The 15,079-nt window shown below is 44.3% G+C and overlaps 2 protein-coding genes across 2 annotated transcripts in view; one reads left to right on the top strand and one right to left on the bottom strand.

Moving 5' to 3' along the window:
- hectd4 (HECT domain E3 ubiquitin protein ligase 4) overlaps window positions 1-156 on the top strand; it is a gene marked incomplete at both ends in the record, with an annotated part of 55,865 nt that extends 55,709 nt beyond the window's left edge. The window contains one exon of the mRNA XM_084457528.1: window positions 20-156. Within this exon, the coding sequence (XP_084313654.1) occupies window positions 20-156 (137 nt within the window). The remainder of the gene's footprint in view (window positions 1-19) is intronic.
- A 5,855-nt stretch (window positions 157-6,011) lies between these two features.
- On the bottom strand, window positions 6,012-8,904 carry LOC311324978 (L-serine dehydratase/L-threonine deaminase-like; the record flags this gene model as incomplete). Its single annotated transcript, XM_084457598.1, has 7 exons — window positions 6,012-6,208; window positions 6,319-6,443; window positions 6,597-6,824; window positions 7,513-7,604; window positions 7,841-7,980; window positions 8,207-8,246; window positions 8,752-8,904. 7 exons carry the CDS (start codon window positions 8,902-8,904, stop codon window positions 6,012-6,014), a joined length of 975 nt encoding a protein of 324 aa, XP_084313724.1.
- Between the last annotated feature and the right edge of the window lie 6,175 nt (window positions 8,905-15,079).

The following is a 15,079-nucleotide window of genomic DNA, read 5'->3' as shown; positions in this document are numbered from 1 at the left end:
CTACCCGTGTGCTCGCCAGGTTCACCAGACTCCCGCTACATCCGCGTGGAGACGTGCATGTTCATGGTGAAGCTGCCCCAGTACTCCTCCCTGGACGCCATGCTGGAGAAGCTTCGCTACGCCATCCACTACCGCGAGGACCCGCTCAGCGGCTAGGGGGCGCCAACGCTCACCTCCGCTTGGGAGTCTGCAGCTCCAAAACTCCATATTTATTCATCATCAAGTCATGTCCTTACCCCCCCCCCCCCCCCCCCCCCAAAACCACCTCCGTCTCCCCTCTCCCGGACCTCTCACTGGGACTGGGACCCCCCCCCCCCCCGGCAAGACTACTCCCAAGACGGTTTTTGTTATTGGGGTTTATTTTCTGTTTTGCGTTGAGTACCTCGTTTTATTTACATTGTGAGCAGGTTGAGCATTTCATGAGTGAGTTTGCCTCATGTTTTCAGTGCTAGCGCTAATTTAGGGCGGGGGGGAGGGGGGGGTTACGCCCACTTGTCTCGACACTGATGACGGTGTCTGTTCTGGTTGCACTGAGTTTTGGAGTGGCATTGATGTGACACCACACACACAGTGTGAGGGAACAATGACGGCACATACTGAAAGTGAAAGTAGTCCGACCCATATTTCGTCATCTGCTTTTCACCCCTAAACCTCCATCTTTTTCAGCGGGCTGTCTCCAGTCTGCTTCCCTCCCACCCCCCCTGCTTAAGGAGATGATCTGAACCATGCCTTTACCATGAGCGCCTCATCCTCCTAGAGGAGAGAGGCCCACCACGTGTGAAAAGGAGACCCCTGGGTATTGTGGGCTGAGAATGTGTTTATCTGAGGTCTTAGATGGACGTCCACCTCGTATCCGAGAGGAACATGATGATGCTGCCAATTTCAGCTCTCAGCAGGCAAAACATGTGAACAAGTGCTGTATAGGACATTATGTAGTGGCTGCCTATAAAGATGGACTGCGAATGGACAAGATTAACTTGTCTGCCTATATAAACACTGAATATATTTTATTCAAGTCTATAAAGAGGGTATGTAAGTCATGTAAAAAGTAATAATAATCTATTAAGTGAAGTTATTTTCTCTCTTTTTTTTTTATTTTGAAAAAGACTGCAGTCGCCGTGGCAGCATGCTAAGGTCAAGGTTGACTGAAGCTTGGCTTCCAGACTAGCTCTACCTGGTCGTCAGGTGTGGCCTGCCGGGTTGCCAGATCTGCCGGGTTGCCAGATCTGCTCTCTCCGGCATTTTGGGTTTGAGAAAGCCGTGTTGGTTTGTGAAACGGGAGGGAAACGCTCTCCCACGCAGCTTGTGCTACTGCTACTGAATGTGCAACGAATCCCCCCTACCACACACACACACACACACGCGTACAAACATACCACACAACAGGGGGTCCGATTCACTTTAGTTCTGCCTTTTATAGGTTTCCTGTCATGAAAGAGCAGGATCTGCTGTATTTTTGTTTGTTTATTTTGCCCATAACCAAAATGTTAAAGCTGTGCAAAGACACAAAAAATGTAAATAGAATTCTGAGTTATATTTGATGGCAGTTTTTTTAAATTGCTATTTCATTTCACCCAAGGATTGTTTTGTTTTGTTCTGCACTAATCTTCCAAGAAAAATATTAAAAAACGCACAAACTAAGATATTCTCAATTGGATATCCAGTTTGCTGTTTTTTTATTTTTTATTTTTTACAAGATTTGAAATGACTAGTAATACATCACCTTTATGTCTTGTAACTCAGATGGATTCTACTGTATCTCTGACTCATGGTGAAACCTATTTTCTTGTGTGAGTGAAACAGCCATTTTACTTGGATGGGACTTGAAGAACACAACAAAAGCCACCGAAACATTTGAGATTGATGGAATGGTTGAACTGCTTGCCAATTTAGTTGAGTTTTTGTTTTTTTTAAGGGGTATACCGCTGCTAACAAGGATGCTCTCGCTCTCTCTCTCTCTGTTCCTGCCTCTTTTGGAGGAGTAGAGGAGATCATAAAAGGACATATCCATACAAAGACGTGTTGCAATGAGAACATGCGTGATGTACATTTACTTGATATTTATTACAATTATTTATGGTTGCATTAACTTAACTTTTACTGTCTTACCTCTGCACATCACAATTAACACATCTAAAATGGATTATACAGAGGTAAACAATGAGATGGCATTTGAGATTTCTGTCACAATAAAAAAATGTCTTGATGTAAGCGTGATGTGTGTGTAGCTGATTGTCTTGTACATTTTTCTGTTTGATCACATTTTTACAGGTTTTGATTCTTTTATTTTAACCAACATCCCTTCGCATGTCACCAATGTTATTTTGGTCACACACATTTTTGCTAGTCATTGTGTGTTTCGGGTGTGCTTGCCTCTCCCATTTCCCCAGTTGGAGAGTTGAAACCACAAGGACTCGATCTATTTGAGTGACTCATTTGAACGCAGCAGTGTCTGTGTGTACACTGAGTGTATGAACCAGGCTGGAGGCAGGTTGGAACCAGCATCAGCCACCATCAGAAGGTCATTTGTGACCCTTGTGCCATTTCAGTGTTGTGGGCCGGTCGGAAACCAGACTGGAATTTCTTCTCAGAGGTTGTTTTTTTTGTGATCCAAATATTTAATTTTCTGTTAAGATCACAATAAACACAACCGAACAGTACAATACAGACAATACCAGAATCTGACAGAAAATAAATAAGACACAGACATAACACAAACATGAAAACAAAACAAACAAACAAAACGGAGAGGTGGGGGGGGGTCAACGGACTCTGGGATGGTGTAGGGGCAGTCCAAAAGTCCAGGCTGGCACCCTGCCATCCTCCATCTCTATAGTTCCATCAAACTCATGATTGTTGTTTTCCACGCCTGAACCGGGGGTCAAGCCAGGTTCATCCTAGCCGTCTTCAAAGAGGTTATTGAGGCCGAGACGTTCTTGGAGCTGCGCTGCAACTGTTTTCCCCAACACATCGAAGAGAAAGGGGAGGTTGGAGCTTGTCATTTGCCCAAACGTCTGGATCGAGGCTAGGCTTTTTTTTAGAGGGATTGTAATTACAGCAGTCTTGTGTACAAGGGGGGGGGGGGGGTATGGCTTGACTAGAGGCACCGGTTGATCACCTGGGTGATCGGAGGACAGCGCGGGGGTGCAGGGTTTCAGCGGATGCTTGCTTGTGCTCTGGAGGTTGATCACGGTGAATGACGCTGGCTTCCCTCCCAGGGACACGCTTCTTTATGTAAGACCCCTAGACGTGTTGCATCACAGAACCTGACACCTCGGGGCAGCGTGTGCCGGGCCAGGCCAGTTCCAGCTGGATTTACCCTCCCACACACACACACACACACACACACACACACACACACACATACTCCCCACTAAACAACATGATAAGACAACATGATAAGATACTTTAATCCCAGAGGGGGGAATTTGGGGTTTCAGCAGTGGAAAAAGTACAGCGGAATAGATAGAGAATATATATATATAATACTGTATACATAATAGATACAATTAAATTACAAGGAAAATTACAAGAACAAAAAAATACTATAACCTTAGATATAGGATACATACATGCATACATACAGTATACACTATATATATATATACAGTCTATAGATATTTGTATAATCATACTTAAATGTACATACACACATTCACAACACACAGGAACACTCAGTTATAGAGTCTGATGGCCGCTGACACAAAGGATCACCTGAACCGCTCCGTGTTGCACCTGGGTGGGAGGAGCCTGTGGGTGGGAGGAGCCTGTGGCTGAAGGTGCTCCCCATCCGCCACAGCTCATCATGGAGGGGATGGGAGGGGTCGTCCAGGACAGACTTCAGTTTGTCCCTCATCCTCCTCTCCACCCTCATCCTCCTCTCCACCACAGCCTCCAGGCTGTCCAGTTGTTGACCCACAACAGAGCCGGCCCTCCTCACCAGCTTGTTTGTGTCCCCAGCCCAGGGCTGCGTTCAAATTCAGATAACAGAGGCGAACGTTCGTCGCAAACGTGTTTTCTCCAAACGGTCACATTTGAACGGCTTTTAATGAACGTCCCAAATAGTTCGCATAAACCATGGATGTATTAGGCATAAACGCAACAATCCCCATGGGAGCACATCTCCAGTAAGCCTGGGTCCATTGTGATCCTCGTTCCGTTACTGGCGAACTACCTCTCCAGACTGTTAGCTTCTGTTAGCAAACGTTGTAAAATAGTTCGCTAACGTTCGCAAACGTTCTCTATGTTCGCTGAATTTGAACGCAGCCCTGGTGTTGCCTCTCCAGCAGGCCACAGGAAAGAACAGTGTTCTGCTACCACAGACTGGTAGAACATCCACAGTAACCTGCTACACACATAAAAGGACCTTGTGTCTCTCTTGCTTGCTTTACAGGTATATAAGACCAGGCTACGTTTATACTGGGCAGCCATGTGGGGAATTCTGTGCTTGGGGATTGTCCATGGTGTCTTTAAAGGCGTTGTCAGTGGGCCTTTGCTGGGGATTGTCCATGGTGTCATTAAAGGCGCTGTCAGTGGGCCTTTGCTGACTAATCTCTTTAAAGGCGCTGTCAGTGGGCCTTTGCTGACTAATCTCTTCCAGAGAATGGCTTCTCCGTGTTAATGACCTGTCAGCCAATCAGAGTGCAAAAATGGGTCACAGCCCTCAACAACCAGCCAATTATATGGCTGAAGTAAAGTATGTTTGTGCGTCTAAGATGTTCAGCGTCCCCCTATGTTGACATTGACCTATTGACACGGCTCCTCATCTTTGGCACCGACTCAGATAAGATGAGGAAAACAAGAGCTGTTGTTTACTTCCAAACACAACGCTTTATTGTGATGGGAAAAGCACCAGCTCAACACTGTTGGGGTCAACAGTTATGTCACAAAAGGGTTCAACGATTGGGATACTTCAGGCAGGAACATGGTTTGTGTTGCATCATATTTGACGCTGTATTGTACTGTAGATAGTGAAGCAGTGAGAGGGAGACTTTGTCCCACAATATCACCTGAAACAGGCACTGAACGGAAAATACTTACCTACTTGAAAATAAAAATGAAGTCTCTAAAACCAATGGTATTAGAAACTGCCGTTGAATTCTTATCATTCAAACAGTTAACCATGAGGTTGTTTTATACTCTGCCTTCTGTTCAGTACATTACAGAAGAACTCCATTCTAATTGGTTGAATGACCTTGTAAATGTAATAACTTCAGAGATTTGAACCAACTTTCAATAATGTGTATGCTTGGCTGGACAGTTTACTGGGGTTTTAGTGGCAACAGCAGAACATCTGTAGACCTGCTTACTGTGGAGTATTGCTGCATCATGAAAGCACTTTTCTGGTTTTTGTTTTTAACTGCCTGCCACCAGATATGACTAAATCCCCCCATAATAGAGGTAAATTGTGTGTTTGATACAGAAACGAATTATGATGATTTAACAGATTTTCTGACTGGATTTTCGATTAATTACCCCTTTGAGAAGTTACCAGGAGCTATTATGTTCCAATGTGATGTGGATTGACAGTCAAGGAAAATAAAAATAATTTAGTCAAGGAAAATAAATATAATTTATTCTATAAACACAGATCATATGGTACAGTACAAAAGCGGGTAAATAAAATACCGCCAATGGTATATTTTTACATGAACATAAAACAAGCTAAAAACAAACAACTTTACACCTCTATTTCATTTCCACAAAGACATAAATCACTTATTAACGTCTTTTCAAAAACTACTACTACTGCCAGAGCAGCGTCTATATTAAGGCTATCAATACATCCACAGGCTGTTCCACCACAGTCACTCAGAAAGCCTCAGAGTTCAGGAGTCTGTTGTCTGGAACAGTCTGGCACATTCTGGAATGATTTGGCCCCAGGGGGTCCATGACTCCTGTCCTGATGTCTTCGCAGACATCACAGCTGGGTAAGGAGCTAGAAGAAGACCCCTCAGGGTGCTAGAGGAATGGAGGGTTGGAGAAGGCGAGCAGGGTCCACAGTCGTCCGCCTAGCTGGACATGCCCAGCTGCTTTTTCAGCCTCCATAGCTGGTCCATGCTGATGTTGTTGCCGCCACAGACCACGATGACCACGGGGCCCAGGTCCTTCGCCAGCTTGTCCTCCTTCTGCAGCCGGCTGATGAGGTTACAGTACACGGCCGCCAGGGCGGCGCCACACGCCGGCTCCACCAGGATCTTCTCGTCATCTGCGGGTGGAGGAGAGAGAGGGGGAGGGGGGTCAGCTCGGACGAGGGGGACGCCTGTGGACGCGTCTGATCTGGGCGACCCTCTGTCGTGTGTGTGAAAGGCTACTCACCAACGAAGCGTTCGACAGCTTTCACAGCCTCCTGGTCGGTCACCAGCTCCGAATAAACGGTGTGTTCGCCGACCAGTTTCAGCGTCTGCGCCGACACTCTTGTCAGACCCAAGGTTGTGGCAATACTGCAGAGAGGAAAAGTGATGATGTCACTTCGCTGTTGCTGTGGGAATATCACGGGAATATTATGGGAATTCAAGAAAAAAAAAAAAAATCTCGGCGTGTGCGGTGCTTCCGGTCATTCGGGGGTTGAAGGGAGAATCCCGGCGACCTCTGACCTGGTGATCTTGGGCAACGTGACCAGCTTCCCGGCCTTCATGGCGGCGTTGAGGCTGTGCGCGCCCACGGTTTCCATGGCGACGATGGGGACGTCCTCCCAGCCGGCGCGGCGCAGACCCTCGACCACGCCGTTCAGGAGGCCGCCGCCCCCCACCGACAGCACCACCGCCCCGGGCTTCTCCCTCAGCTCGGACTCCAGCTCCCTCACTAGAGACGTGTGACCCTCCCTACACACACACACACACACACACACGCACACACACACACACACACACACACACACACACACACACACACACACACACACACACGCACACACACGCACACACACAGCAAGTGAGTTCATGAAGCCCTGAGCCTTGACACCATGATTATAGTGGAATCCCGAAGGATATGTTGTACTTTCAAGTATTTATTGTGAACTGTGTTATGAATAGAGATAAACGTGCTTTAAACCAGGCTGTTAAGTCATTCATAATAGCGCTTATAGCAAGTATGCGTATCGAGCTGATTTGTGTAATTGGTGCTTGGCTGTGACTCTAAGCCTCAGGGAGGGATTAAAATAGCCTGTCTGAAATCTCTCCTCCTTCACTAACACAAAATGGCGCCAAGATATCCTTTACTTGACTGAGTTATCACTGCGACCTCATACGCACGCACTTCATTATCTGAAATTTGCATAACAAGCAATGTTGTACAGCAAAAGTAATCTCCAAGTTGAACTTCCTGTGATATAACACGTAGTCTATCTTATCACCTACTGTATTTTACAATGTCTCTTCTCGGACAGACTCAAGACTTTCTCATTCTGGCTAGAACACACGCCCCAGAGTACAAGATGTGACAATAAAAGTGAGCTGATATGCTATCAGTGTTTCAGTGACAGTCAGGACAGGATACAGTACAAACACTCACCAGATGAGAGGGTCATCAAAGGGGGAGATGAAAATCCATCCGGAGTTGTTTGCCACCAGCTGCTGGCCGTACTCAATACTTTCATTAAGCGCCTGAAATAGATTTAAATTTTCATTAAAACTAGGTACAGTATGTATTTCAAATGCACCGAATGGCATAGTCGATTTTTCTGTCCATTGACTCGTAAGCATGAGTGACCCAATGTTTCTACCTCCTTGTTTGAATTAATGTGATGCCATGTACCTGTGCTGTGTTTTGCATCATTTTGTATGTATAATACTGTTGGTTAATTGCCCCCAAATAAATAATATCTAATCAACAAGCTGACCTTGCCATGGATGATCACGTTGGCCCCCTCGTCTTTTAGCCTCTCCACTGTTGCATTAGGGGTAACACTGGGCACTACGATGGTGGCAGGTACTCCAAGCTGACGGGCAGAATAGGCAGCTGCCATTCCAGCATTTCCACCTGCGTGACAAAAACATTGAACACGTCATCATTAGCTTGCAAACACAGCCCCAAACGAAACATTCCAGCCTGGAAAGTGCTTGAGATTTGATCCCATGTTGTTCAAAAGCAAAATTGTCAGGTTGCATAACATCATTATGCGTGTGCTATGACTAAATGCGTATACAGGATGTATTTGAGTATTGTCTTCAAAAAGTCTTCAAAGTCTCTCTGATTGGCTGCTCACCTGAGCAGCAGACGAATCTCTCACAGCCTCTCTCAGCCCACTGCAAGAAAACAAACAGCATGTGACTCACCGGACCCCCACACCACTGGTCCCCTCATAAATAGACCCACCAGGAGATCTCCGTGCCCAGTAGACCAGACAGGGGAACGGCCCCCTCAAACTAGTCTGATCTGGTTCTATTTGGAACATACTGGGATAGCCCCTCCCCCGCTCCCTCTGCCTCCCTCTGACCCTATTACTACTACAGGACCCCTAAAAAACAAGTTCAAGTTCAAGTTAATTTATTCGTCACATGCATAGAGATACAAGGTATGACATGCAGTGAAATAATTTTTAGGGATCTCCAAGCTGTGCGTAGCATAGACATAATGGACATAATACAGTGGACGTAACATACAGTAGACATACAGTAGACATGCAATAGACGCAAAACCATAATCACAAACATAATCAGTCACATAGAGAACAAGCAAAGTCACCCTGTCCGCCCGTTTTAATTCAGATACCCTCCAACCCCGCTCTCTTATCCTTGCTCGTCCACTCACTGTCTTGCAAAGGTGTCCGATCCCTCTGATCTTGAAGGAGCCTGTGGGCTGGGATGAGTCCAGCTTCAGGTAGATAGAGGTGCCGGCCACTTTGGTCAGGGCAAGGCTCTCCCTCACTGGGGTGGCCACGTGAAGAGTTCCCTGAGTCTTCATCTACAGGACCCACAAGCACAGGGACTGATTAGAGCTCACTTAAGAACACACACTAGTAGTCAAGAACACACACTAGTAGTCAGGAACACACAAGAACACACTAGTAGTCAAGAACACACAAGAACACACACTAGTAGTCAAGAACAAACAAGAACACACACTAGTAGTCAAGAACACACAAGAACACACACTATTAGTCAAGAACAAACAAGAACACACAAGAACACACACTAGTAGTCAAGAACACACAAGAACACACACTAATAGTCAAGAACACACAAGAACACACACTAGTAGTCAAGAACACACACTAGTAGTAAAGAACACACACTAGTAGTCAAGAACACACAAGAACACACACTATTGGTCAGGATCACACACTAGTAGTCAGGATCACACACTAGTATTACGTAAACACACAGTACTGTACATGCCATCCCTGTCCACTATGCAGATATGATGCAACAGCGGAACGATAACTCTGTCGCCTATAGGCAAGACGATTTAGAGGAACTGCATTACTATGTATTTCTGTTCAGTTGCTGACGGAGAGTGTGTGAACATTGTTTATCAGTTTCGTCTGTTTTAATGTGTAAATGTATGCTTTTTAAATATTTATTTTGTATTGACATGATGTTTTTGTATAGGCCTATGCTTTGCTTTGTAACCAGGGCAACACTGGCAATGAGACTTTGGTCTCAATAGGCTCCCTGGGTGAAATGAAGGTTAAATGATGATGATGATGATGATGATGATAATAATAAGAACTATAAAAAACCTCACAAAACTTAACAATATTGAAACAAATGGACATGTACAGAATGATAATTATTTGTTTTCAGACACAGCCATACAAATATAGAAATGCAATCTTACCAGATACGAGTTGCAGAATAATTTAGTAGAATAGTCAGTTCCAAAAAGTCCCTTTTCCCTGTTAGAACAAGCAGGAGGTTATATAGCCTAACGGATGTAATGGAGTGGCAAAAGGGATCGTCCTCCCCAACCAATCAGCGTCGGGGACTCCTGCGCGTCACACCACGCCCTGCGCATGTGAGGACCAGACAGGTGGAAGATGAAAGCGGGAGTTGCTTCTGTCACCGAATAAGGCATTTTACGGTTACACCTTTTCCCCAGTATGTTAGATAACAACAAAAGAGATTCGTAAACATTCACCACGATGTGTTTATTGTAAACCAAATCGATGATTTACTTACATTAGGCTAACGCTAAGACACTTTTCACAAACTGGAGCAGACTAATCTCATATCCAGATGAATTCGATGAGTTTGTGGTTATTAAAAACCGGGGCCATCATAAACTAAGAATAATCTGACCAACATATTAGCAGTAGACTATTTACTTTTACATTTGAAAATGTGAAATCCCTTATGGTAGTACTAGCGATTCGAAAACGAATAAACTTCACTCCTATTGAGATCAGACTACAAAAACAAGGACAATCCTATTGTTATTCCTTTCCTTCCCCAACTCTAGGTGGGCTAACCGTAGACTGCTGGACGCATTCCATATATATACCTTTAGCCTATATAATAGGTCTATATGGAATATAAATAAAATGGACTTGGCTTCAAAATTGAATTAGGCTAATTGTTCAATGTGACTCTTTTAATCCATATCTTGTTCCATATCCAGTGGATGAGTAGGCGTCTATAGGCTAGGCTACATTAAAGAACCTCTTGCTCGATGTCCTCTGGTTGCGCTGTCCCTGCTCAACAGGTTCACACAGAGAGCATTACCAAAAGAGTCGCTACTATTTTCGCTCTGATCTTTATTACCAAAAGCGGCCGAGGTTCAGCCGTGTCACACGGGCCACCAGCAGCAAATATCAACCTTCAACCTGACTGCGCCGGCTTGGATCCAGAGGAACAACCCGGGCACGACGGGGGAGAGGGACATGCTTTTAATATCTGTCCTCATTTCCCCTGAAGGTTATTGAAAAACAAAGTCCTTACAATAGAAAAAGACTACTTGTGCCTCTGTCTTATAATGAACATAGTCATTATCGATGCCAACAACACAATAAATGTGAAATAATGATTCGTGGAGGTAAATTGATATAGCCTAGGCTACAGTAGGCCTAATTAAAGAAGCTCATTCACCTGCGCATGGTTCATGGTAAAGGGTGGGCATTCACCACCAAACTGATGAACATAATGTCAATTAGGCTTATATGCGCACTTCAGCATTCCTGCGGTGAAAACATTAAAGCTGCATGAGATCACTCGGCACTTTGGCGCCCCCTCTGGTCGTGATGAAATCGGCACTGCGTTTTAAGAACCACACATTCCACAATCCCCACTCACTCGCTGTAATGACACACTAGATTGGAAGATTGTAGCTACTTCAATGGACTTTCTGGAAGGATGGCTTCAATGCAGGTAAATACCGGTCTTCTTTCTTTTATGTGCATGTAGATAAATTCGCGGGGCGAAGTGTTTGTTGTCTTCCTGATATTTTGACACGCAAAACACGTCACTTCCGTTTCCACCACGAGATTTCCCGCCAGTGTACTAGCCAGTACACCCAAATTATAAAATAATACATTCACAGGGTCTCATGCAGTCTCATGTCACGAAAATGATTTTGGGGGTCTTGCTATGGCCAATTCATAACTAATAGCAAGTAAAGGCGAATATTAAACTGTAAAAAAGTTATCTCGTTGAGCTTTAAAATTCAACATGACAGGTCAAAGTCACATAGCATATCATAGGTAGCACTTTGCGCAGAACAATTTGAAGGCGATGTTTCAGTTCTGTAAACCTAAACATTTCTTAAAACAGCCTAATCCGATTTGTGACAGGAAGTTTAGGCTGCCAAATGTTTGTTCACGTTTACCCATTTGACACATTTGACATTTACACCTGGCATTAAAATGTGTTTTAGGTGATATTGCAAGCAGATAGTGCTAAACCACATTAAAGTAGGCTACAGGTGTAAACGCACTCAAAAACATTTTGAAGACGGATTGTGATCTGATTAGCCAAACCACCTTCGGAGGTGATCAGGGACACATGACCACATTGAACACAAGTGTAAATGCAAATACGTTTTCAATCCACATACAGCAATGATAAACCAATGTGGCGTTCGGTTGTTTGAGCTCGACAGATCTGATCTCAATGGGATTTCACTAGAGACACATTTACACCTCGCACTAAAATGTGTCTCACATTTAGATTTTATCGAGATATGATAATACACCGATGTAAATGTACTGTAATCAGGTTAAACCATATCTAGATACAATCTGGATATGAGATGCATTTTAATGCCAGGTGTAAACAGCTAGTTCAGATGTATAAGTGTGCAAACATGTGGGATCAGTGTCGTCTCCATAGGCCCTTACTAACCCCTTACTGTATCATTTTGTGAGCGTGCAAAATCCCCATTGGCAGACATTGTGATATTGGAGACCTGGTGCAGCAAAGATGCAAGACCAAGGCCAACAGGATCCTGAGAGACCCCAGCCCCCCAGGACTGCTCTCTCTGCTACGGTCAGGGAAGAGATACCGCACTCACATGGCGAGCACAGAGAGACTCAGGAAGAGCTTCTCCCCGCAAGCCATCTGGCTCCTGAATGACTATCTACAACCTCTAGTGTACATAGAATATCTAGTGCATAACATAACCACATGCAAATGCAAATGACAATATACTTCACCCCCAAGGGATTATTTATTTACTTATTTATTTATTATAGCTATAGCATGTACATAACACCCCCATCCCCCGGGTTATTTATTATTATATACATTATTTATTTATTTATTTATTCATATCCATATATAGCATGCACATAATCCATCCAGACCAGTTTCTATCATATCTTACCCCTATCTGTATACTGTATAGAAATGGTTCTTATAGTGACATTTTTAAATTTGTAACTTGTAAATGTTATAATTTTTTAATTGAGTATCGAAGTTTATCTATATTGAGCATAATCGTGGAGCCTGCAGCAACATTTCACTGTAACTGTACACGTAGGCTACATTACACGTGACAAATAAAGAAATCTTGAATCTTGAACCTAAGAGTAAAATTATGTTAAACAACGCCCTCTGGTGGTAAATAGCAGTTATACAAGACAAACGTGGAATCCACACTAAAGGGATAGTTCACTCAAAATGCATATTGATCCTCTCCTATGCTGGTCATTTAATTAGTACTGTAGGCTCACACTCAAAGATGATTTGAACTAGGCTATACAGAAACGAAGTTTACCATGGCTCGGAGGAGGAATTGCACTCAGTAGACTGCCCTATGATATAAATGTGGACATTATGCAGTTGAGAGAGAGAGAGAGAGCTTGAATATAGGGTGTAGTTGGCTTGCACATTATATCAATATGAAATAGGCTATAATGAATAGATTGCACTCTGTGGTGCTTTATGCGTGTTATGATTGTGGTCAATGTGAACTCAAAAGTGCAGACAAATAATAAAATGAGATCCCGTCTGACGGCAGAGTTGCAAATCTTGACTGGAGAACCGTCTGCCTGAGCTACCCGCTATGGCAACTAAGGAAAAAGCATGAAAAAAAAGGAAAGAGATTTTGACAATATGGCGCACATTCCCAGGGAAAAGTTTCTATAAACGCAAACAAACCACATCTGAGCTTGCCTTTTGACGGTTTCTCAACTTCCGACAGTTACCAACTAAGTTTTTTGGAAAAACGCGAAGACTTTAGGGTGTAAAAAGACAGCCTGTGCATTTAGAAGCCTGCTCTATAATGGGATGAGTGAAGTCGAGTCCTAACATACAGACAGGATGGAGAGGGAAACTACTTTAAAGGAAAAGGTAAATAAAGCACGCGCAATTATGCCCAACCGGTCTTGTATCATATTAGTCAGTTCGTTAAGCATTTATTTCACATATCGAATTTGTTTTTGCGCAGGAATCCATCACTGGCACTGCAGTGCATGTAGTCTCGTAAACTTTCTATCGATTTTCCAGTCATAGCAGCAGTTGAATGGTTGGCCTATATCTGTTAAAGCATATTTCAGTAGCCTAGATACGGATTCTGTCGTCAAATAGCCTTCTTATAACCTTTCAAAAGCAAATGCATGTCCCTGTCCTGTTCTTGTGCTCATACAATGTTGCCAAATGCAGCAGCAGGGCGCTGGTGAAACTAACGCTGATACAAAGACTCAATCAAAGCCCAGCATTGAGTCTTTATGGTAATTTATTGAGCGAGCTGTAACTGTTTATATTTGCAGAATTGTGTTTGAAGCTCAATTTATTCAAAGTAGATAATGCGACTACAGAACGTTCCAGGCTCCTGTCCTCGTTCTTCAATGTGTTTACCTGCAATTTGAGTCCCACTGGGGTTTATTGTGTGTGTGTGTGTGTGTGTGTGTGTGTGTGTGCGTGCGTGTGTGTGTGTGTGCGTGCGTGTGTGCACGTGTGCGTGTGTGCGTGTATGTATGTGTGTGTGTGTGTGTGTGTGTGCATGCATGTGTTTGTGAGTTTTGTGACTCCTTGGGAATTAGACAGAGAGCATCTTCTGCCCTTGGTGTACAAGGAACCCTGCCGGTATTCTCTCTCTCTCTCTCTCCCTCTCCCTCTCCCTCTCCCTCTCCCTCTCCCTCTCTCCCTCTCCCTCTCTCCCTCTCTCCCTCTCTCTCCCTCTCCCTCTCTCTCCCCTCTCCCTCTCTCTCTCTCTCTCTCTCTCTCTCCACCCTTCCCGCCCCAGTGCCCACACAGATACCCCGGAACATGCCCCAGATACCCCAGTCTTCCGTTGCTGTGTTGTTACTTGTTGTAACCATGCATAGCCTGCTCCCTGTTAACCCAGATTTCTCCAATCCCAGTATGAACAATAGTTCATATTTACAGAAAACCTGTAGAGTTGACGAGGAGTGGATCTCAGCATATGGAGGATGCAAATGAATGAACCATCTATGGCCTTTACCATGCTGTAATGTAAAATGTTGCCCTATTTTACCCATAATGCATCTCCTGGCCCCCTTTCATTCTCCCTCTCTGGAAGTAATTACTAGTTCTGCCCTCTCCCAGAATCCAGTCTCAGAAGTATGGGCATGTTAACCTACAACGACCCCAGGAAGTGTGATAACAGAACCGCTACATTATATGAGCTATGATGGGAGTTCGCTCCTCAGACTAACAACACTATTGACACTCATCCAGCA

This window comes from Borostomias antarcticus, assembly GCF_949987555.1.
Source record: "Borostomias antarcticus genome assembly, chromosome: 23".
In the NCBI taxonomy this organism is placed as follows: Eukaryota; Metazoa; Chordata; class Actinopteri; order Stomiiformes; family Stomiidae; genus Borostomias; species Borostomias antarcticus.
Note: the sequence above shows the minus strand (reverse complement) of the source record. Positions and strands in the feature narration are given on the sequence as shown.